This window comes from Myotis myotis, unplaced genomic scaffold (genome assembly GCF_014108235.1).
Source record: "Myotis myotis isolate mMyoMyo1 unplaced genomic scaffold, mMyoMyo1.p scaffold_m19_p_3, whole genome shotgun sequence".
Lineage (NCBI taxonomy): Eukaryota > Metazoa > Chordata > Mammalia > Chiroptera > Vespertilionidae > Myotis > Myotis myotis.
In genome coordinates, this window is record NW_023416335.1 from 121,095,321 (window position 1) to 121,118,242 (window position 22,922).

General features: G+C 50.1%; 2 protein-coding genes across 10 annotated transcripts in view; one reads left to right on the forward strand and one right to left on the reverse strand.

The window, feature by feature from the left end:
* The first annotated feature begins 1,971 nt into the window (after positions 1 to 1,971).
* WASHC1 (WASH complex subunit 1) lies at positions 1,972 to 21,873 on the forward strand. Of its 9 annotated transcripts, none has more exons than XM_036298572.1 (11): positions 1,972 to 2,121; positions 7,032 to 7,185; positions 18,170 to 18,281; positions 18,495 to 18,641; positions 18,835 to 18,971; positions 19,225 to 19,360; positions 19,550 to 19,751; positions 19,824 to 19,988; positions 20,283 to 20,441; positions 21,151 to 21,276; positions 21,422 to 21,873. In XM_036298572.1, exons 2-11 carry the CDS (start codon positions 7,037 to 7,039, stop codon positions 21,559 to 21,561), a joined length of 1,473 nt encoding a protein of 490 aa, XP_036154465.1. In that variant the 5' UTR covers positions 1,972 to 2,121; positions 7,032 to 7,036; the 3' UTR covers positions 21,562 to 21,873. The 9 variants fall into 9 exon arrangements, with proteins under 9 accessions (XP_036154465.1, XP_036154463.1, XP_036154471.1 ...); XM_036298570.1 differs by lacking the exon at positions 1,972 to 2,121 and adding an exon at positions 2,242 to 2,394; XM_036298578.1 differs by lacking the exon at positions 1,972 to 2,121 and adding an exon at positions 2,242 to 2,394 and having other exon boundaries at positions 21,208 to 21,276.
* Positions 21,870 to 22,922, reverse strand: part of DDX11 (DEAD/H-box helicase 11) — a 50,073-nt gene continuing 49,020 nt past the window's right edge. The window contains 1 exon segment of the mRNA XM_036298568.1: positions 21,870 to 22,922. Within this exon segment, the coding sequence (XP_036154461.1) occupies positions 22,857 to 22,922 (66 nt within the window). The 3' untranslated portion in view covers positions 21,870 to 22,856.

The following is a 22,922-nucleotide window of genomic DNA, read 5'->3' on the forward strand; positions in this document are numbered from 1 at the left end:
CTCACTGATGTTTCTCTCTCTCTCCCTCTCCCTTTCTCTCTAAAATTAATTTTTAAAAAACCATAAAAAAAAGACAATTCAAGCACTGGATGGGAAGCTCAGTTGGTTAGAGCATCATTCCGATGCACCAAGGTAGCAGGTTCCATCCCTAGTCAAGTACATACAGGAGGCATCCAATGAATGCATAAATGGGTGGAAGAACAAATCAATGTTTCTCTCTCCCCCTCCCTCCCTTTCTTCTTCTCTTTCTCTAAAATTAATACATTAAAAAAAAAAAAAAAAAAAAGACTATTCAACCTAACTCCCCCAGAAGGAGGGGCAGGGAAGGAGGACAAAACTCAGGGAGTAGTATGAAGAAAGTAGGGTTGCCAGATTTAGCAAATAAAAATATCAAATGCCTATGTGATTTTCAATTTCAAATAACTAATAAATGTTTTTTTAGTTTAAGTATGTCCTGTGCTTAGTTTTGGACATATGTATATGTATAAATTAGTGTTTGTAAAATTATAAATATATATTAGTATAAGAATGTAAATTTTATCTGAAATTTAAATTAACTTGGTGTCCTGTATTTTTCTCTGGGAACCCTAAAAGAAAGGTCGAGAACGCTAAGACAAGCCAATGAACTAAGGAGGAACTATTGCAGGATCTCTGCACTACCATTTCCTTTATATATTTAAACATTTTAAATCCTGTTTTTAAAAACTATCTAGCTTGATTTTTTGAGGGAACATTTACATAACATAAAATTTACTATTTTAACCATTTTTAAGTGGCATTAAGTACACTCACATTGTTTTGCAACCAACACCACCAATTTCCAGAATTTTTTCATCATCCCAAGCTGGCATGTCAAAGAAAATTAGAGCTAGCAAAAAAACAAAACAAAACAAAACAAAAAAACAAAAAAGGAAAAAGAAAACCAGACTTGTACAGCAGTTAAAGAGGTGAAAACAGATTCTTATCAGGACTTTGCAACAGGGGAAAAGAGACTTCGGTATAGATTCTAGAACCAGAGTCGATTCTGAATATAACATGAACAAATGGGGATTTATAGCCAAGAGCAGGGGTAGTGGTCCTGGATGGAAAATTACTAAGAGTGTGAAGTAATTTTCTGCAGAACTTGAAGCATCCATCTGATATAAAAACTGCTGTTTGACACTTTAACCCTGCATTTTGGCTTCTGTAAACGCTTGCTTGCTTAAATCATAAGGAAAGTAAGGCTACTCCCCTTTCAGAGAGGCCATTAAACCTTCTCCAGACGAAGTCATCAGTGCTGGCGTCAGGCCAAGCTTTTGGTCGAGGTCTCAAAGCGCCAGCACATAGGGCCCTTTAAGAACTTGCAAAGGGGACTGAAAAACCCCATATTTGGGAGACAAAGAAGGTAAAATCGTATAAATATGGGAAAGTTCGTGTGTGATTTCACCCAGAATTTGAGAGACATTTTCCTCTGGGCCCGCGCGTAATAAATGTAACTCCATCTCTCTAAGCGTTGCTTGGTTCTCCGATTTTTCTGTAACAAACTGACCTGACAGGGTTCTTGCTGAAGGCAGGACAGGGCGACCGGGTATCACCTGGGGCCGTGGTCGGCAAACTGCTGCTCGCGAGCCACATGCGGCTCTTTGGCCCCTTGAGTGTGGCTCTTCCTAAGCCTTAGGAGTACCCTAATTAAGTTAATAACAATGTACCTACCTATATAGTTTAAGTTTAAAAAATTTGGCTCTCAAAAGAAATTTCAATTGTTGTACTGTGGATATTTGGCTCTGTTGACTAACCAGTTTGCCGACCACTGGCCAGGGGATTTGGTCAGCTGTGTGGGATGCAGAGGGTGGGGGATTCTCGCTAAAACTCGGAGATGCAAGCAGAGGCCTCTCTCTGGAAGAGGGGTCACAGGAGCCGGCTCAGCTCGGTCAAACACCTCCCATCACCCCGGCCACCACCACGCTCCGCCTCCACGGACCTGACTACTCCCGCTACCGGGTCTAGCAAGTGGAGTCATAGTGTTTTTCCTTTTGTGTCTGACATTATCTTATTTTTAAAGGGGGATGGAAACGAAGTGAATCCTATGGGGAGAACGGCCCACAGAATTGAAGACAAGAAAATAAAAGACGTTTTAAATCAGTGAGTCTGTGGGGCCGAGGGGAGGGGCTGGGGGTCCGGCACGGGAAGCGCGCGGCGGAACGCGGCGCCCGGAGCGCGGGGCGGCCGGCAGCCCGGCCCCGTCAGAGGGAGGGCGGGGAGGGGGCGGGGGCGGTGCCGAGCCGTCCGCCGGCGGCCGAGTGCGGGTTCCGTGCCGGGCTGCGCAACTGGGCCGCTAGTGGGGCCCGAACTCGGGGGCCAGAGCGGCGGCGGCGGGCGCGGCGCCAGGACCCGGCAGCGCGGTGCAGCGCGCAGGTGAGGAGCCGGGCCGCCCATCCGCCACAGGCGCTCCGGGCCGGCGAGGGCGCCGGGCGCCGGGTGAGGGGCGGGGAGGCGCGGGGCGGGGCTGCGCAGGGCCCGGCGCGAGCGGAGAGAGCGTCCTCCAGAGGCGGGTGGGGACCTCAGGCCCTGCGCCCGGACGGACTACAGACGGTGCCGCTGGCCCTGCTGCCCGCCCGGGAGCGGCGTCCCGGCTCTGCCCCCAGTAAGACGGGTCTGCACCGCCGTGGGCCCCGGCTCCCCTCCCCGCGCGCCGAGCCCCCGCGGCCCCCCTTCCCGGCGCGAGGCCGAGCCGGCGCCCGAGGCCCCACGGGGACCCGGCCTGGCTGCAGGCCGCGCGCTCACTTCCTCTGCAGGCCCCGCCCGCCCTCACGCGCCCTTCCGCCCGCGGGCGGGGCTCCGGAACCGGCGGCCGAGTCCCCGGACCTTCTGCCGCTCCCGGGCCCCGCGGGCGGGCTCGCCCTGCCTCCTGGCCCCTCCGCGCGGCCCCCGCTTCCCGCGCACAGGTTCCCGGCCTGGGGCCGGTGTTCCGAGAGGGTGTGCGGGAGGATCCATGCGCTTCCGACATTATAAGCAGCTTTGGAGAGACGGGATGGTGTAGGTTCATTTTCTGAGAGTCCGTGGTTCTTACCAGGTTCTCCAAGGTGATGCTGCTCCTTAGGAATATGTGAGCCGCAGATGTGATTCTAAACCTAAAAAGAGCCCAGGCCGGCGACTCGGCTGGTTGGAGCGCCATCCCGGTCAGGGCACAGAACTAGGTTGTGGGTTCGATCCCCTGGCGCGCGCGGGAGGCAACCGGTGGGTCTCTTATTCTCTCTCTCCCTCCCCCGCCCTCCCTTTCCTCTCTCTGAAATTAATAACAACTTAATCCTCGGATGAGGATGAAAAATAAAAGTAAAAAGAAACAGGTGATATTAATTTAGTAATATGTTTTATTTAACTCAGTATAGCTGAAATAGGATCATTTCAGCATGTAATCGCTACATATACAGTCGTTCCCTGCTTATCCCCGGTTTTGCTTTTTATGGTCTCAGTTATCCTGGGTCAACCACAGTTTGCAAATATTAAATGGAAAATTCCGGAAATAACTCACAAATTTTAAGTTGCACCCCATTTTTGAGGAGCCTGATGAAAGCTCGCAGGTGTCCCACTCTGTAGTTGCTCCCCCGCCCCTTAGTCACTTAACGGCTGACTAGGTTATCAGGTCACCTGCCAGGTACCACAGTGCTTGAGTTCAGGTAACCTTTATTTTGCCCCAAAGCCATTCACATTAACTTTTATTACAGTATCTTGTAATTGTTTCATGGTTGTTGTTAATTTCTTACTGTGCCTAATTTACAAGTCAAACTTTTTTTTTTTAAATATATTTTATTGATTTTTTACAGAGAGGAAGGGAGAGAGATAGAGAGTCAGAAACATCGATGAGAGAGAAACATCGATCAGCTGCCTCCTGCACATCTCCCACTGGGGATATGCCCGCAACCCAGGTACATGCCCTTGACCGGAATCGAACCCGGGACCTTTCAGTCCGCAGGCCGACGCTCTATCCACTGAGCCAAACCGGTTTCGGCCAAACTTTATCATAGGTATGTATAGAAAAAATATCATGTATATAAGGGTTCAGTACTATCTGTGGTTTTAGGCATCCACCTAGGGTCTTGAAACATATCCCTCATGAATGAGGACTGTAAAATACTTTGAGATATCTTGCATTCTTTTTTCCTATTAAGTATTTAAATTCTATGTATATTTTACCCTTAAGCTACAGCTCAGTTCAGACTAGCCACATTCCAAGTGCTCCAAGCCACATGTAGCTAGTGGCTACCATGTTGGACAGCACAAGCCTGGGGATCTCAGTCCAAACTCCTTGCCATGGTATTGTGTTTTTCATAATCGGGCCCCTCCTTATCTTTCTTTTTTCTGCTACTTGGTCAAGAATAGTTATAACCTCACCACCAGACCACTTCCTTTGTTCAGGCTGTCCTTCTACCTGGAATGCTCTCTCTGGGCCTACTAGGGAAGTAGAGCTTCTACTGAGAGGCTTTTCCTGACTCCCATGGCCCCAAAGGGGTTTATCACACCTTCCTCAGTGTTACTCATGGCCAGATTAGAGCACGTATCCTATGCTGTTGAATTGTCCTTGAGGCTATCTCCATAGCTACTATGCTGTCTTATTCATCTTTGTGGCGATCATGGCGGGCACCTAATAGTTGATCAGTAGATGTTTGCAGACAGAATGAGTAAACTACCCGCCAACTACCCGCCAGTTATCCTCATTTTTTAAATTTTTGAATGGATCTGTTACTTTCTTGTTTGGGAAATTTGTGCCTGAATTACCCCCTTGTACATACGTGTACATACACACAGACATGTGATAAACAACCACAAGGAATGCATTTCAAGATGTGCACTGCCCTGGCCAGTGTGTTTAGTGGTTAAAGCGTCAGCCCACACACCATAGGGTCTCGGGTTTGATTCCTAGTCAAGGGCACGTACTTGGGTTGCAGGTGCATCCCCAGCACCTAGTGTGTGAGGCAACCAATCGATACTTCTCTGTATCTCTGTATCTCTCTCTCTCCCTCTTGCCCTGTCTCCTTTCTTCCCTCCCTTCCACTCTCTCTAAAAAAGTCAATGGGAAAAATATCCTCTGGTAAGGATTAACAACAACAACAACAAAAAAGATGTGCACAGAAAAGTGTCTTCTGCTTTTAAACTCCTCCCCATCTTACAGAAGGGAAAACTGGAGTGCAGAACTGTTAGGATGGCCAGCAAATTTGCATCAATAGAAATACAAAGGCCCTAGCCAATTTGGCTCTGTGGATAGAGCATCAGCCTGAGGACCGAAGGATCCTGGGTTCGATTCTGGTCAAGGGCACATATCTCGGTTGCAAGCTCATTCCCAGCCCAGGCCCTAGTAAAATCAATGGGAAATTATACTCAGGTGAGGATTTAAAATACACACACACACACACACACACACACACACACACACACACGTGGTAGGATTCTCCTTGAAAGGAGTGGGGGAAGTCTCAGCGGGTTAGATTCTTCAGATAGGAATAACTGGCCCCACTTTGGTCATTTGATAGGAGGGAAGTGAGGAGATGAGGAGGTAACACTGGGCTCTGATAAGGATTTAAGGCAGGTTCAGGTCTGAGAAGCTGAGGATGTCATTACTGGAAAACAAGTTGGAGAGCAGAACAATCGTCTCAGATGACGAAAAGTGCTGGCCTGGGAAGGGTAGGAGAGAACAAGTAGGGTGGAAGGAAGGCCTGGGAAGGAGGGCAGAGGGAGCAAAGGAGTGAGTACACCTGCTTGTTGAAGATGTTGGTGTGATATATTAGGACTAACCACTTAGCAGTGACCCTCTCCATGTGTGGAATGGGAACTAGAATCAGATATTCAGAGAAGGCAAGCAACTTACACAAGGTCACATAGCACTTCAAGCCCTCCCTGCCACATTCACTCAGCCCCACTCACACCCCTTGCAACCAGGGGTTCCAACATGGTGCCTAGGAAAACAGGTCTGGGGCACAGTGCCAGGCCTGATTTGTGTCTTCCTCACCATCTTCTACCAAGGGGCTGTGATTAGGCCTATTTATAGGGGCCCATTGCCTTAATATTCTGCCTGGTGCATCTCTTGCCAATCAAATCCGTGCTGTCTGCAGTGTGATTGCTGCTTTAGTGACACCAGGGAGTGGAGTTAATTAAACCCAGTATAAATAGACTCTGCCCTGTCTTACAATTCAAAGGAGTGTTTTTCCTTCCTGTTTCCCACCCCCACATGCCCCTTCTTCTTCCTGGCCCCCCTTAGCGCTAGCCTGGGTGAGCAGAGCCTGGACACCTATACCTAGAGCAGTGATGCCGAACCTTTTGAGCTCGGCATGTCAGCATTTTGAAAAACCCTAACTTAACTCTGGTGCTGTGTCACATATAGAAATTTTTTGATATTTGCAACCATAGTAAAACAAAGACTTATATTTTTAATATTTATTTTATATATTTAAATGCCATTTAACAAAAAATCAACCAAAAAAATGAGTTCGCGTGTCATAGGTTCGCCATCACTGACCTAGAGTCATGAGCCATTGCCTGTCCTATCTCAGGAACAGACCCTCAGTCCCTCAGAGGCCAAAGTGAGAGGAACCCAGGAGTCCACCTTCTCTGTGGTTTTCCAGACCTGGGTACCATTTGGTAGTTAACTGTGGCAATCCCCCCTCCTCCCACCCAAATCCAGGCTTTTTTTTACTCTGCCACAAGGGTTTCTTTCTTGTTTTCCAGGCTGAGGGGGTTGGAATGAGATAACGTAAAATGAGTGTGTCTAGCAGGGTCCCTAGCACCTTATGGGGTCAGTCAGTGTTGCACCTTCTCAGAACCCATTTCATCAGCCTCTGTTGTCCCTACCAATTTCCCTTCTTCATTCACTCAGTAAGCACAGAAGACCAGCTCCTGTGGGGTTCCTGGCTTCCCACCAAATGCTGTCCCCAACTCCCCGCCTGTACAGGCTGAACTTGTGGGGTGGAGCTGTGCTGTCTTCTCTTTGTACCTTGCCCTATGGTAGGTGGGGGTGGGTGAGTGTGTGGCGGCCCTGATGCTCTGGTTCCCACCCACAGGCATCATGACTCCCATGAGGACCCAGCACTCGTTGGCAGGGCAGACCTACACAGTGCCCCTCATCCAGCCAGACCTGCGGCGGGAAGAGGCCATCCAGCAGGTAGCAGATGCCCTGCAGTACTTACAGAAGATCTCCGGAGACATCTTTAGCAGGTGGGTGCTGCCACCCATCCTCACCTGATCAGGGGCTTCTCCCTACCCTGTGCAGTCATTCTCAAGGCACCCTCTAGAAGCAGCCCTTCTGGTGATTCTTGGCCCTGGGGGCACCCAGCTGGCTTCCCTGTGCCCAAGGGGCCCAGCTTAGAAGCTTGTTCTCCTAAGTGCTCATAAGAGCTATCTAATGTTCCACTTAGCCCCCTGGGTTCCCTGTGGCCCCACAGGCCCTGGTGGTGACACTGCTCTCCTAACTCATCCTCTTCCTCCCACTGGGGGCCCTATTCCTTCACTTATCCCTACAGTTAGCAAATACATATTCAATACTTCTTGTGTGCAAGGCACTGCTACTCTCCTTAGTCACAGTGGTGAATAAGGCAGCGTCCCTCGCCAACTAGAGGATATGCTCTGGCAGGAAAGATAGACTGTAATTAATCAATTATGTGTTAGTTTTTAAATTATGATTGTAATAAGACCTATTTTTATTTTTTTACTAGAGGCCCGGTGCATGAAATTTGTGCACGGGGCGGGGGTGTTCCTCAGCCTGGCCTGTGCCCTCTCGCAATCCGGGACCCCTCGGGTAGGGTCCCTAGTCCTGGCCAGAGGTCAGAGCCTATCGGGGCTTTCCTTCCCCTGGTTGCTGGCAGCTGGCCCCACGCCCCACCCCCGCTGCTGCCACTGCTTGCCATCTGTGCAGCGCTGCCCCACCCCCACCCTGCCCCCCTGCCACCAGTTGCCTCCCTCTGTGGGTGACAGGTGTGGGGTGCAATCGCTTGGCTGGCCTAGGCTTCCCTCTGCAGGGTGATTGCTTGCTGGCTCCGCACACCCACCACAGCGTTGCTGGCTGGTGGCCTGGGCCTCCCTCTGTGAGGCAATCGATCGCGGGGCCCCCAGATTGATCACCCCACAGAGGGAGGCCCCACCCACCCCCCGCAGCACCACCAGCCGGGTGGCCTGAGCCTCCCTCTACAGGGTGATTGATCGTGGAACCCCCCCCGCCCCATCGATCACCCCACAGAGGGTGGCCTGGGCCTCTCACTGCAGGGCAATTGTGGGGCAATGGCGGTGCCCCCCACCAATCGCATTGCACTACCATGGCGCCAGTGTGTGTCATAGCGTGGTCGTCCGGACAGTTATTCTACTGTTTGGTTGTTTGCATATTGCTTTTATTGTTATAGATAATTCTTTATTGTTGAAAGTATTACATATATCCCTTTTCCCCCCCATTGATCCCTTCCAGCCCACACCCCCCTGCGCCCCAGGCCTTCAGCACCCTATTGTCTGTATCCATGAATTATGCATATATGCATATAAGGTCTTTGGTTGATTACCTCTCCCCCGTCCTATCCCCTAACTTCCCTCTGAAATTCCACACTCTGTTCCATGTTTCCATTTCTCTGGATCCACTCCATTCATCAATTTATTTTATTAATTAGATTCCACATATGAGTGAGATCATGTGATATTTGTCTTTCTCTGACTGACTTATTTCACTTAGCATGGTACTCTCCAGGTCCCTCCATGCTGTCTCAATGAGTAGAGATTCTTCTTTTTTACTGCTGCATAGTATTCCACGATATAAACGTACCATAGCTTTTTTTATCCACTCATCTACTGATGGGCACTTGGGCTGTTTCCAAGTATTAGCCATTTTAAATTGTGCTTGGTATGAACACAGGGGTGCATACATTCTTTCTGATTGGTGTTTCCGGTTTCTTAGTCTATATTCCTAGAAGTGGAATCACTGGGTCAAATGGCAGTTCCATATTTAATTTTTTGAGGAAACTCCATACTGTTTTCCATAATGGTTGCATCAGTCTGCATTCCCATCACCAGTGTACTAGGGTTCCCTTTTCTTCACATCCTAGTCAGCACTTGTCATTTGTTGATTTGTTGATGGTAGCCATTCTGACAGGTGTGAGGTGATAGATACCTCATTGTCATTTTAATTTGCATCTCTCTGATGATCAGTGATTTTGAGCATTTTTTCATATGTCTCTTGGTCATCTCTTTGTCCACTTTGGAGAGGTGTCTGTTTAGGTCATTTGCCCATTTTTTAATTGGATTGTTTGTCTTCCTTCTGTTAAGTTATAGGAGTTCCTCATATATTTTGTATATTAACCTTTTATCAGATGTATCATTGCCAAATATGTTCTCCCATACAGTGGGCTCTGTTTTCGTTTTGTTGATGGTTTCTTTTGCTGTGCAAAAGCTTTTTATTTTGGTGTAGTCCTGTTTGTTTATTTTTTCCTTACTTTCCTTTGCCTTAGGAGATGTAGCTGTAAACATATTGCTACTAAAGATGTCTGAGATTATGCTGCCTATGGTTTCTTCTAAGATTTTTATGCTTTCACATCTTACATTTAAGTCTTTTACCCATTTTGAGTTTATTCTTTTGTATGATGTTAAGTTGGTGGTCTAGTTTCTTTTTTCTTTTTTTTTGCATGTATTTGTCCAATTTTCCCAACATCATTTATTGAAAGAGACTCTCTTGACTCCACTGCATGCTCTTGCCTCCTTTGTCAAATATTAATTGAACATAATGGCTTGGGTCGATTTCTGGGTTCTCTGTTGTTTAATTGACCTACATGCCTGTTCTTGTGCTAGTACCAGGCTGTTTTGATTACAGTGGCTTTGTAGTATAACTTGAAATCTGTTATTGTGATTCCTCCACCTTTGTTTTTCTTTGTCAAAATTGCTGCAGCTATTCGGGGTCTTTTTTGATGCCATATAAATTTTTGGAGAGTTTGTTCTAGCTCTGTGAAATATGCCGTTGGTATTTTAATAGGGATTGCATTGAATCTGTAGATTGCCTTTGGTACTATGGACATTTTAATGATGTGGATTCTACCAACCCATGAACACGGTATATTCTTCCACTTGTTTATATCTTCCTCTATCTTTTATTTTCAACGTCCTGTAGTTTTGTGAGTACAGGTCTTTTGTCTCCTTGGTTAGGTTTATTCCTAAGTATCTTAATATTTTTGTTGCAGTGGTAAGTGGGATTATTTGCTTAGTTTCTCTTTCTGAGCATTCATTACTGGTGTATAAAAAAGCCATTGATTTTTGGGTATTGATTTTGTAACCTGCTACATTGCCAAATTCATTTATTAAATCTAGTAGTTTTTGGTAGAGTCTTTAGGGTTTTCTATATACAATATCATGTCACCTGTGAATAATGAGAGTTTCACTTCCTTATTTCCAATTTGGATGCTTCTTATTTCTTCTTCTTGTCTGATCGCTGTGGCTAGGACTTCTAGTACTATGTTGAATATGAGTGGTGAAAGCGGACATCCCTGTCTTGTTCCTGTTCTTAGGGGAAATGCTTTTAGTTTTTGCCCATTAAGTATACTGTTGTCTGTAGGTTTGTCATATATGGCCTTTAGCATGTTGAGATATGCTCCCTCTATTCCCACTCTGCTGAAAGTTTTTATCAAAAATGGGTGTTGGATTTTGTTGAATGCAATAAGATCTATTTTTAAATAATTTTGGAATATTTATATAGCATTAATCATGTACCATCATTGATCCAAAGTGCATTAATTCATTTAACCCTCACAACAACTTTATGAGGAGCTACTGTTGTTACCTCCATTTTATAGATGAGGAAACTGAGGCACAGAATGACTAAGAGACTTGCCCAAGTGGCAGAACCAGGGGTCACACCCAGGTATTGTGGCTCCAGACACTGGAGTTCTTACTGTCTTTCTGTGTTGGGAAGGAGGTTACCTTGAGAGTTATTAACGGGAGGCCTGACGTGGCTTGGGGGAATCAGAGGAGGCATATGAAGGGAAGAGGATGCATGGTAAAATCTGAAGGGTGAGTGGGAGTTATTGTGAATGGGTAGGTTGGGAAGAAGAATGTTTCAGAAAGAAAGAAGTACATGAGCTAAAGCCCTGAGGTGGGAAGGACTTGAATGGAAGCCAGTGTGGCTGGGGCAAGGGGGTGGGGGGTCACCTCATGAAGCTGGTGGAGAGGCAGAGCCTTAGAGGTGTTTGGCGATTTTGAGTTGGTGAGTGGCAGCTTTTTGTTTATTCCAGTGCTAATCTAGCACAATTCTTAAGCTATTACGATTTTTCACTCAATGTTTATTTAACATGAGTCACTGGTGTTTGCTATTTCCTTGCAAAGGTCCCAGGTTTTGTCCTGTCTTTCTCTGGCCATAAGCAACCTGACATGGGCTTAGTTAGATCTTCCTGGGTGCCCACATTATGCCTCACATAGGAACCCTTTATTGCACCCAGTGTAAAGTATTTGACTGCCTGACTCAGGTTGATCTCATGGTCCAAGTCATCCCTCACCCTGCTGGCACTCCAGTCCAGGAATCCCCTTCTGCATCACCAGGTGACCTCTTCCTCCTCCATCAGTTGTGAGTCCACCTCTTCCTAAAGTCCTCCCCAGTGGGAACAGAGAATGGAGTCATTGTCTTCAGTTGGATTTGGTATAAACACCAGATCCACTGGACTCTTCTGCATGCTGCCTTCCCACCGATGTGCCCGCCTGCCCGAGCCTGTCCAGAATATAAATGTAACCAGGGGACGATGCCCAAGTGGTTCAGGAGGTTGACTCTGGAGCAGGCTGCCTGGGCTCCAGTTGGCTTCCCCATTTGCTTGCTCTGTAACTTTGGGAGAGTTATTTAACTTCCCTAAGCCTCGGTGTTCTCATCTATAATGTGATGATAATAATGGTATCTTACAAATAGGATTATTGTAAAGATTAAGTTAATTAAAACTTGCAAAGAACTTACAGGGCTTGGAATATAGTAAGTATGCAATCAGTGCTCACTCTTAATATCATCTCTGCTCATTTGCCTCCTATGGTGGTCCTCTATTAAGCTGCTATCAATAGTTATAGAAAGTGTTTGGTGCCCCTTTTGTGCTTATTTTTGTGTTAAATATTTTCAAGGAACACATAAGCAAGAGGACACAGGCCTTTAAGAGCTGACAGTCGGAGATTATGGCTGCCCCATGCCCAGTGATTGAATATTTGTGTTCCTCACTGGAATTGTGACAGCATGCTTGCCTTTCTCTAAGGAGGGCATTGGATTTTTAGCATACGTTAATTTCCCTTCCTGGTATTTGGCTCCTGTAGACAATTTAGTGGGATGATCTCCAGGGCAGGGATGGTGAGTTGGTTGAGAGTGGGTATGGGCCCTCCAATGTCTCTGAGGAGCCCTCAAAACCAGGTTTCAGGTCACCCCATTGCTGGATCTTGAGGGATACCAAAGATGTGTATGTCATGGTTCCTGTCCTCAAGGATCTTGTATTTTGGAATAGGAGAGCAACAGGTCTTGGTTGTTTCTTAATTACATAGCATAAACTGTGGGCCTCCCGGGATCTAGAGAAGAGAGAAATAAATAATAATTGATGGCATATTTATCAATTAGAACTTCCTAAAGTAGTTTAGGTAAAAAAAGTAACCCATCAGTAGAGCAGGTTTTGGAGCCGAAGGGTGTGATGCTGTTATCAGGACTTGGAATTGCTTTCACTCCATCCCTGCTCTCTGCCTCTGGGTTGGCCCCATTCCCAGACAGGCCTTGCTCTTGTGGTGGCAAGGTCACCCCAGTAGGGTCAGAGCTCCCAGGTTCTAGTTCCAGTCCAGCATTTCCTCAGAAGTCCCATTCGCCCATTGGCACAGCTTGGTTCTCTTGTCTATGCCAGAGCCGAATGCTGGGGAGAGAGGGGCATGACACACAGACTGGCTCAGACCTGTCACATGTATTACCATTATCCTAAGCCCTGGGTTTAGCCCCCCTGAAGTCCATGGACTGAGTCTGTGGGAGTGAAGGGTTCTGCCACGAAAACAGAGGCTGTTACTTGAACAAGAAACAGTAGATGGTAGCGAGGAGAATCACATGCCTACTACATGTGGTCAGGAAAGGCCTCCCGAGGGAAAGGGGCATGAACTAGGCCATAGGAAAGACAGGGTGTGCTTGGGCAGGACTGGGAATGTGAGCCTGAAGGCCATCTGGTAGGGTCTGGAAATGTGTGCCAAAGGCTGAGAGGCCAGAAGGTGGTGTGTCCTGGCTCCCAGAGTACAGACATTGCTGCCTGTCTCATACAGTCAGAACAGAACAGGGTGTGAACTCAACTTGCCATGCGTCTATGGGTCTCACTTCCCCCTCTGATCTCGTGCCCTTGAGAGTTTGCTTCCGGCTTCTTTTCTGCAGTGTGGGCGTGCTCCATGCAGTGGAGTGGGAGGGAAGAGGTTGTGTGAGTGAAAAGTTGGGATAAGTGAGTCAGGGCCCACTGGGGCTTCTCTGAACAAGGCAGGACTTTGAGCTTGATCCAGGAGTTTTAGGGAGCCTGGATAGGTGCTTGAGCAGAGAAGTGATGGGACAGAAGAGTTTTGGGAAGGTTCATCAAGCAGTGGTCACAGAGTGGACAAGAAGAGGTGAGAGTGGATTCTGGGACTGTTGTGTGGTCGGGGCATGGAAGGGATAAGGCTGCAGTCCAGGGGAGTTGCCGACAGGGAGGGATGGATAAGAGACATTTCAAAGGGAACAATGACAAAATGGGAATGAGGATGAGGAAAAGGGAGGAGTCTGGGATGACTGGGACAGGGGTGGGGAGTGCCTAGACCTAACCTCTCTCTTCTGCCCCACCCCATCCTGTAGCCATCAACAGGCTAGGGGGCTTTTCATTTCTAATGGGCTTTTATGGTGGGATGTAACCCCAGCTTAGAAATTTCCCCCCTTAAACATGCTCCTCCTGCTTGTAAACCTTGCAGAAAAGAGACACTTTCTATCTCTCCTCCCCACTGTTCTCCCATTTCAGGCTCAGGCCTGGCCCCTTGGCCCAGTGGAACCTGGGTGCAGTTCTGCAGGTAGGTGAGCTCATGGCAAATTAGCATTCCAAGCTGGCGTTCCTTTCTCCTGCTTTGCCGCAGTGGGAGCTGTGCAGAGACTGGAGAGAATGACAAGTACCTTACAGGCTCTCCTGGAGCCTCTCCTTCCAGCCCAGTCCCTGGCTTCTCTGCCCTTTTCACCTGGGAGAAGCCAGGCCAAAAATATCTGCCCAGAGATGTCACCTTCTTCACAAGATTTAGGTGACGAGGCAGAGGGTGCTGCAGTGGCATGGGGAAGAGGAGCTGGGCAGATTCTGCATGTGGAAGTTGGGGTGCTATCACTTGCCATTCCTGTCAGCCAAGCTGCAGCCCCTTCCTCCTGGGTAAGGATCCATTTTCTCTGCAAAGCCTTTTCCTTTTCTGTCTTTCTACTTCTTAACGACCCCCCCCCCCCCCCCCCCCCCCAAAGCCAGTTTCTCTCTACTGATTGGCACCTGGTGACTCTCCAGGTTAGGAAGCACTCAATCAGCTGCCTGCATAATTAGCAGATCATTCTTAATTATCCCTGTAAATGATCCCTGTGAGTGGAGAAGATAAAGGTGAAGGCAAGAGCCCAGGTTCAGGGTCTGCTGCGCCTGGGGACAGGGCAGGCAGGGAGGAGAGGCAGCAATTATGGAGGAGTGGAGTGGGTGCCTCCTTCCCCTCAGCAGCCTGCCTCTGCGGACTGGCATGCGATCTGATTGTGAAGAGCTGATCTGATTGTGAAGAGCCAGGGCAGCACTGCAGGGGCCAGGGGCCTGCCTGGCTTCATAAACAGGGGGATGGAGAGTCAGTGTTGGAAGAGTCCGCACAGGGAGCCCAAGCACTGCCCTAGCCAACCTGTCCCCCTCCCTCTGTCACACTAGCAGGGCGGTCCCTAGGTGCCTCCTTGATGCCTCCCACCCCAGCCCGGGGAGCGACTTACTGTTGCTCTGCCCTCTGCTCTCCATGGTGGTCTCTTGCAAAGTATTTATTTCCTGGCTGGGACTTTCTTCTCTGTCTGCCCATCACTGCCTCTTCTGGCTTCCCCTGAGTGTCTGGAGTCTCTCATCCCTCTCTGCATCTTAGTAAGAGCAAATGTTAACCAAGTACTTAGGATATGTCAGCTAATACAGGAACACTGGACTTACATTTGTTCATTTTAACTTTTACGATAATTCCATAATATAGAAGCTACTACTCCTACTTTTCAGCCGAAGAAACTGAAGCATAGGCCTATTAAGTGACTTGCCCAAGGTCACTCTGCTACTAAGTAGATGTTAACCCATGTCTATGGGACATTGTACAAGGCTTCAGTGATTAGCTTGGAAACTGACCTACTTTGAAGTTTGCCACCAAGCCAGGGGCTGTAGATCAGGAATGGCAAACAATTGCCCTTTTGCCACCATCCCCCACCCTTACGGTGGCCATTGCATAAATAAGTGGAACAAATCAATATTTCTCTTCTCTAAAAAAAATTAAAAAGGGAGAAGATAGACCAGGAGCTATGTATCCTCACCCGAGGATACTTTTTCCATTGATTTTTAGAGAGTAGAAGTGAGGGAGGGGAGAGAGAGAGAAACATCGATGTGAGAGACACACATCGATTGGTTGCCTCTCACATGTGCCACAACCAGGGCCAGGGATTGACTCTGCACCTCAGGTATGTGCCCTTGACTGGGAATTGAACCCACACCCTTCAGTGGGCGGGCCGATGCTCTAACCACTGAAAACACCAGCCAGGGCTGTATTTCCTTTTTAAGCTGCTTAACATTCTTTTAACTCATTCTGAGTTTATGGTTAACCAAAACCTTAGGCCTTTCTTCATCTGAGCTACTGTTCAGCCTCCACCTTCTGTATATGCGCTTGACTTTAACCTGAATGCTGGGCTTCCCGTTCACACCTTGTCAATTTCATCTTGTTTCTTGCATTGCATCCTTCTGGATTGAAATGATTATTTGAGCCTAGGTTCCACCATGCAGACCATTTTTGACCCTCCCCGTTTGACATCCCCCGTTTGATATCCCCAGTGTTGACTGAGCTGGACTGGGCCCTGCCAGATACCTTGGTGCAGCCGAAATCAGCCCATTCTCTGCAGTGCCCTTCAGAGACTGTTGTTCATCTGGCCTTGTTTTCTCAAGTGTACTCTCCCCCAACCCCCATAGCTCCATCTTGTCTGCAGGATTTTGTGAGACGCCATCGAAATCCTTGCTGACTCAAGATGCACTGTGTTTAAGGTTTTCCCCTGATACACGAGCCTAATAACCCTGTCTAAGTAAGAAATGCTGTGAATTTAGAACAGTGCTGGCCCCCCGGACCTGCCTCTTCCTTTTCTAAGTGCTTACAGACACTCTATTTAATAATCCATTCTGGATATTTGCCAGGGTTTGTTGTTAAGCTTGATGTTTACAATTTTAAGGAATTGGCCCTTCTCTCCTTAATGGAAGAAGCAGAACAGAGTAGCCTATCTCCGGGTTTCATGCCCCTCCCTCTCCACACTGACTCCAAGAGGAGTGGTTACATAACCACTAAGGTGCTTCAGCACCCAGGGCCAGAGTGACAGAGGTAGGAACTGGACGAAGCAGCTTGATCAAGTATGCCTTCCTAGTGAATGAAGACCTTTCTCCCTGCGGAAAAGAGGGAGCCCATGCTGGAAAGATGGGTGGTTTTACGTTCTCTCGTTGGAAGGAAACTGCCCGTCTATCTGCATTGCTGCCCCACTCAGACTAGTCTGTCAGGGAAAACTAAGCTGCCTGCTTGTATCCCAGCCTCCACCCCACTCCACCTCTGGCACTTGAGGAGCCAGGCATAATCAGGGAGACTTTGTCAGGACGGAGACCCTTGGGTTGTGAAATTGTCTGATGGAGAGGTGGGTTCTTTGGAGGGACAAGACCCTTTGAGAGTGGGTGGGGATGCTTTACGAAGGCTGGGCCAGTCTTGACTGCTCCTTTCAACTTTTAGAGAAATCTCAGAGTCCCTTAACCTTGCAGCCCCCCACCGCAGAGGCAGTGAGGCCACTCTGCCACCCACCATATCCTCCCCACTTTTCCCCAGATACTCAACTTCCAACTCTGCCTCACTTGTGTGCTCACTCCTGCCAGGTGAATGCAGAGATGTGGCCGCTCTGAATGTGGAACGTGGTGGTCATGGCAGGAACTGGTGTTCTGGGAGGTGGGGGAGCCTATGGAGGAAGGATAGACTGGCACACGAGAGCCAGGGTTAACGCTGCAGCGAGAAGACCCTTGCTGTTGCTGAGTAACGTGGGGACAGCAAAAGTGGGGCTCCTGTGCACTTACATTTAGGGCACATGGGTGTTAGTCATCAGGAACCACAGAGGGGCCTGAGAGGTCCAGCACTGCCCTGGGCACTGGGAATACCCAGGAATAAAGCAGAGTCCTCAGTCCTTCGGAGCACATGTAGGCAAGGGACACAGTGTCAAGTGCACTGTGTGAAAGAATGGGTGGGAGTTGGGAAGTGACATTGCCTTTTCAGATTCTGTGGTCAGGAAGGCTTCGTGAGGGGGCGCAGTGAAGGAGCCAGTGTGTGGATGTTGGGGGACAGCATTTGATGCAAACGCCGCGCAACAGGAGTTTGGCATGTTCGGGGGATACCCGGGCAGCGGGTGTTGCTGCAGCCAACTGACTGGGGTAGGAAGGAAGGGGAGGAAGCCCGTGAGCAGCCAGACCATAGCCTTGAGAACCTTGGTCAGGATTGGGGATGCACTCCCAAGAGACATGAACAGGTCGAGGACTTGAATTTAGGTCCAGCCTTGTCACTCAGTCTTGCTGAACTCTGGTTTCCTTGTCTGTAAATAGGTGATTGTGTCCATGTCACTCATGAAGATTCTGCCTCTACTTGCCCCAGTCTGAGGCTGCAGACTCTGGGAGGCAGGAACAATGTCCCTTCAGGTGACATGTGCAGGCACCAGGGTAATTGCCCAGCCCTACCCAGAGCTCCAAGAAACACAATGCAGTACATTAGACCCTTCAGTTTGGATGATCTTTGGGAGGTCACCTGAGAGTTCCAAGATTGACCCTGATAAGCAGATAACATTTTTTTTTAAGACCCTTTGCTTAAGTCCCTGGGTTTTTGCAGGTTTGTTGTTAGAAGCAGGAGGTATGCAGGAGGCTGCAGGGGTTTGAGGAGCAGCCCCTGGACCTGTCATTTTTTTCCATGACAGGATCTCCCAGCGAGTAGAGCTGAGCCGGAGCCAGCTGCAGGCCATTGGGGAGAGGGTCTCCTTGGCCCAGGCCAAGATTGAGAAGATCAAAGGCAGCAAGAAGGCCATCAAGGTAGCCCATATGTCCCTGTGGCTGATGGCCCATCACAGATATCCCATTCTCTACCATATCCCTGTGCCTCTGAGGTTGCCCACATCCCTACCGTTACTGTCCAGCCAGAACTCAAGCTTTCCTTCTCCTCAGAATCCCCTCATCCCAAACCTAGGCTCTTTGGAAGTTCTCGGGGCCCCTGAAAAAGTGATGTCAGACTCTCCATGTCCACAGGTGTTCTCCAGTGCCAAGTACCCCGCTCCAGAGCACCTGCAGGAGTACAGCTCCATCTTTACGGGTGCCCAGGATTTTGGCCTGCAGAGACGCCCCCGCCACCGGATCCAGAGCAAGCACCGCCCCCTGGATGAGCGGGCCCTGCAGGTCTGATGGGCACACCCAGCTCACACACTTGCGGGGCGTGACCAGTGGCAAGTGGCAGTACTGGATGTGGGGGAGGAACTAAGGGCCCACCATAGGGTTCGTCCCCCAAGAGGATTCTGACGGGATGGGGTGGAGGTCACTGGTCTGGCCCTGTAACCACCATCCCCCTGTCACATTTCTGCCCCACCCCCAGGAGAAGCTGAAATACTTCCCTGTGTGTGTGAACACCAAGTTGGAACCTGAGGATGAGGCTGAGGAGGGGCTCGGGGGTCTTCCCAGCAACATCAACTCCGTCAGCTCCTTGCTGCTCTTCAACACCACTGAGAACCTGTATGGCCAGAAGGGGGGCTACAAAGGGGTGGTGGGAGTCCTGGCTGGCTTAGTTGGGGGCCCCAGGGACATCAGACTCAGATGCAGCAAAAGTCTGCAGCCTGCAAGGCCAGGACCAGTTTGCTTTGCCTTGTAAGGCCTGGGAATCCACCGTACAAACTAACTGTAGCCCCTGATGAAGTAGGAAAGGTAGGTCAGGGCCATGGGCCTAGAACAGATGATAGATCCCCTGACCTCCACCTCACCTCTCCAGGTACAAAAAGTATGTCTTCCTGGACCCCCTGGCTGGTGCTGTAACAAAGACCCATGTGATGCTGGGGGCAGAGACAGAGGAGAAGCTATTCGATGCCCCTCTGTCCATCAGCAAGAGAGAGCAGCTGGAGCAACAGGTAGAGATGACTGTGCTTGGGTGGGGGGTATAGGTGGTTGAGGATGTAGGGCCCTGCTAGGGTTTTCTAGGCAAGGGGTCTATGGAGCCCCTTATCCCACCTGAGCCCCACTGACTGTCCCAAGGTCAAACGGCAGGGCCCATGACCCCTGCAGCACCCCAACTCACGTACCCCCACCTAATTCTGCAGGTTCCAGAGAACTACTTCTATGTACCTGACCTGGGCCAAGTACCTGAGATCGACGTGCCGTCCTACCTGCCCGACCTGCCAGGCATCGCTGATGACCTCATGTACAGCGCTGATCTGGGCCCTGGCATTGCCCCCTCTGCCCCTGGCACCATTCCAGAGCTGCCCGCCTTCCACACAGAGGTGGCTGGGCCTTTCAAGCCAGGTGAGTGAGAACCACGAATGGGAATTGGGCCTCTTTCTTCCCCAGCCACCTCACATTTTTTACTTGTTTCAGACCTAGAAGATGGGGTCCTAACAGCACCTCCGCCACCACCACCTCCACCCCCACCTCCCCCAGCTCCAGCGGTGCTGGCCAGCGCTCCCCCGCCCCCACCCCCACCGCAGACTGTGCCCACTCCAGGTCAAGGTGCCAAGGATGACAGCAGAGTGTCTCCTTCAGGTAGGAGCAGCAGCGGGCATGTGTCACATTTAGATCCTCAGCACATGAGGAATTCCCAGGGTTCACCTCTGCAGGGTGGCACCTAAGCTGGGTAAGGATTGGAGAGGGACCGGTGCCTGGACCCAGGACTTCCTGAGATCAGGCTTCACCGAAGTCCCGGCTTCACCAGCTGGGTTCCTCTTCAGGAACAGCCCCTCCTCACAGCCAGCTGCTGAGGGCTTCTAGAATTGTGGGCTGGGCAGGGCTGTCCCACAGCCTAGCCCTGCTTGAGCAGCCTTCCTTCCCCACCCCCAGCTCCAGTCCAGGGGGCTCCCAAGGAAGTAGTGGACCCCTCCAGTGGCCGGGCCACCCTGCTGGAGTCTATCCGCCAGGCTGGGGGCATCGGCAAGGCCAAGCTCCGCAGTGTCAAGGAGCGCAAGCTGGAAAAGAAGAAACAGAAGGAGCAGGAGCAAGGTGAGGGGACCCTACACCCCTCCAGTAGGGCTCTAAGAAAAGGGCCCGCCTCTTTAACCACCACCAGACTCCAATAGGGTGCTCTTTGCCACCCAAGTGTCAAAACTCCTGCCCTCTATTCCCCAGGGTGTTTGCTGTAAACCCTGGGTGGCCACCCTAACATCGTTGCCTCTGGGGGAGGCTTCCTGCTGGGGTTTGGAGCCTGCTTTCCTCTCTAAGCTGGTAGGGGCCAAATAAGAGAAAATCTACCCTGCCAGCTGTCTGAGGAAACGGTCAGGACCCGAGATACTTGAGAGACAGAGGACCTGGACCGATGGCTCAGTCTTGCTTTTCCAAGCCCCTTGAGGCCACAGATTACTTCTGTGATGCTTGCTTGCATCCATATAACACCTGGCATAAAGCAACTGTGTCCTGGATGTCAACAGTCCTGAGCTTGAGTCCTCGCTTTGCTTCTGAGCTTTGCACTGTGACCCAGGCAAACCCTAACGTCTCTGAGCTGGTTTCCTCATCCATACTGTGGGCTGCAAATTCATGCCCTGTCTCACAGGGTGGCTGTGACAGTGTTACTCAAATGTTACCCATTTTCTCATCAGTGCCCTGGTGCTGGATCCAAGAGCTGGTGGTAACATGATGGCTGTGGGGGGCTGGGGTGTGTCAGTCGTGAAGAAAAAGAGGACAAATATGACTAAACCCTGAGGTTGTCACCCAGGAACAGGTTTCACACTGGTCCCTTCCTCCTCCGTCACCCATGGTTTTCCTGTTGCAGTGAGAGCGACGGGCCAAGGCGGCGACCTGATGTCGGATCTCTTTAACAAGCTGGTCATGAGGCGCAAAGGTAGGACAGAGCACTACTGCTTCCCAAGGCCAGGGATTGGGGTGTGTCATACACACTCTGCCTTTTTCTTCCTGTTTCTAAGACTAGCGGCTGGGTGAACTGGTTCCCCAAACAACCCCCTCACCCTCCACCTTTTCCCTCCCAGGCATCTCTGGGAAAGGACCTGGGGCCGAGGCCAACGAGGGGCCAGGAGGAGCCTTCGCCCGAATGTCAGACTCCATCCCGCCTCTGCCCCCCCCGCAGCAGCCACCTGGAGAGGAGGACGAGGAGGACTGGGAATCCTAGGGGCTCAGCAGCCACTTATTCTCACCAGACCCAGGCTGAGGCTCTTGTCCTCACATGGAAACGGCTGGGATGGGCTCCTTGGCCTGAAGATCTCTCAGCCCCTGCTGCCCTTGGAGAGATGGGGGTCACAGAGGACTACCCAGGTCTGTGCCTGGACCATCTTCAAGGAGCAGGGAGGCTGGCTTCTGAGGGTGTTGGGAGGAGGCATTCACTTTCTGCTTGTGCTCCACCCACCTCCTTCACTAGCATGCTCCTCTAGTCCCTGAGACTGAGGTACAGCAGTACACAAATCAATAAAGAAATATAACTGAGCATCAACCAACAGTGCACTTTTAATTAAGGAACTACAGCTGTGCAGAAATGCAAACGTCTCCAAGCCAGGGCCTGTCCTGCTCCCCCTGGTCTCAGGCAATGGAGCAAGGTGCCGAGTGGACCAAGCCCCCTTTCTCTGGGGCCAGGGAAGAGAGGTATAGTCAACAGGGCAGCTGTTGCAGATGGAGGGAGGGATATTTTCATACAGAAAAAGTGTCTCAGTGACAGACAGCGTATTTAAAAATAGTCCTGCTGAGAGCCTAATGGCCCTTGGTGTAATTGCTGATGCCAGGGAAAGAGGTATCTTGGAGTTTGCTCAAGTGGCTGAGAGGGAGAGAGGCCCCACCGACTGGAGGGACCTGGAACCAGCCCAGGAGGTAGCATGCTGTGGAGGGCTGTGGGACAGGTTAGGGGCCAGCAGGCGGGGAGCACCGCACACAGCTCTGCTCCCACTTCCAAATGACTTCAGTGCCTGACTTGTCAGAGATGGTGCTTAATCCCCAGGTGGCAGTGGGTCAAAGTAACCAGCCGGAGGGCAGAAGAGCCCAGGACACCAGGGGCTGGAAATGGGGAATATTCTCAATTCGGAGGGAAAAGTAAAGGTCTAGAACATGAATTTTAGCTAAAAGGGGAGAGAAAAGGGAGAGGCAGGAGAGGCCTGCTCCATCTTGCCTCTGAGAAAGTGGGTGCTGAGAAACAAGCGTGGGCAGACGCTGAAGTGGAAGGTGCAGCTTCCACAGTTGCCCATGAAAGCTGGCCGGTGGGGGGGGAGGGGGGGCGCTCAACTGGGTGTGGTGAACAGGAAGAAAGACCCAATTTCAGGGAGGGGAACTGCCCTGGGACGGGCTCAAGGATGGCCAGGAGCCACTGCTTGTTCAGGATCGACCTCATTTTCGCCTACTGGCTTCTGCACCTGTTCCTGGATCCTGCAACCAGGGATTCCACAAGGGCTGGTCTGCATTCCAGACGGGTGCAGCCGTCCCTCAGGAAAGGCCAGACTTCTCGTGATGAAACTGGGGAGACAGGGAAAGACAGTGAGACACCAGGTG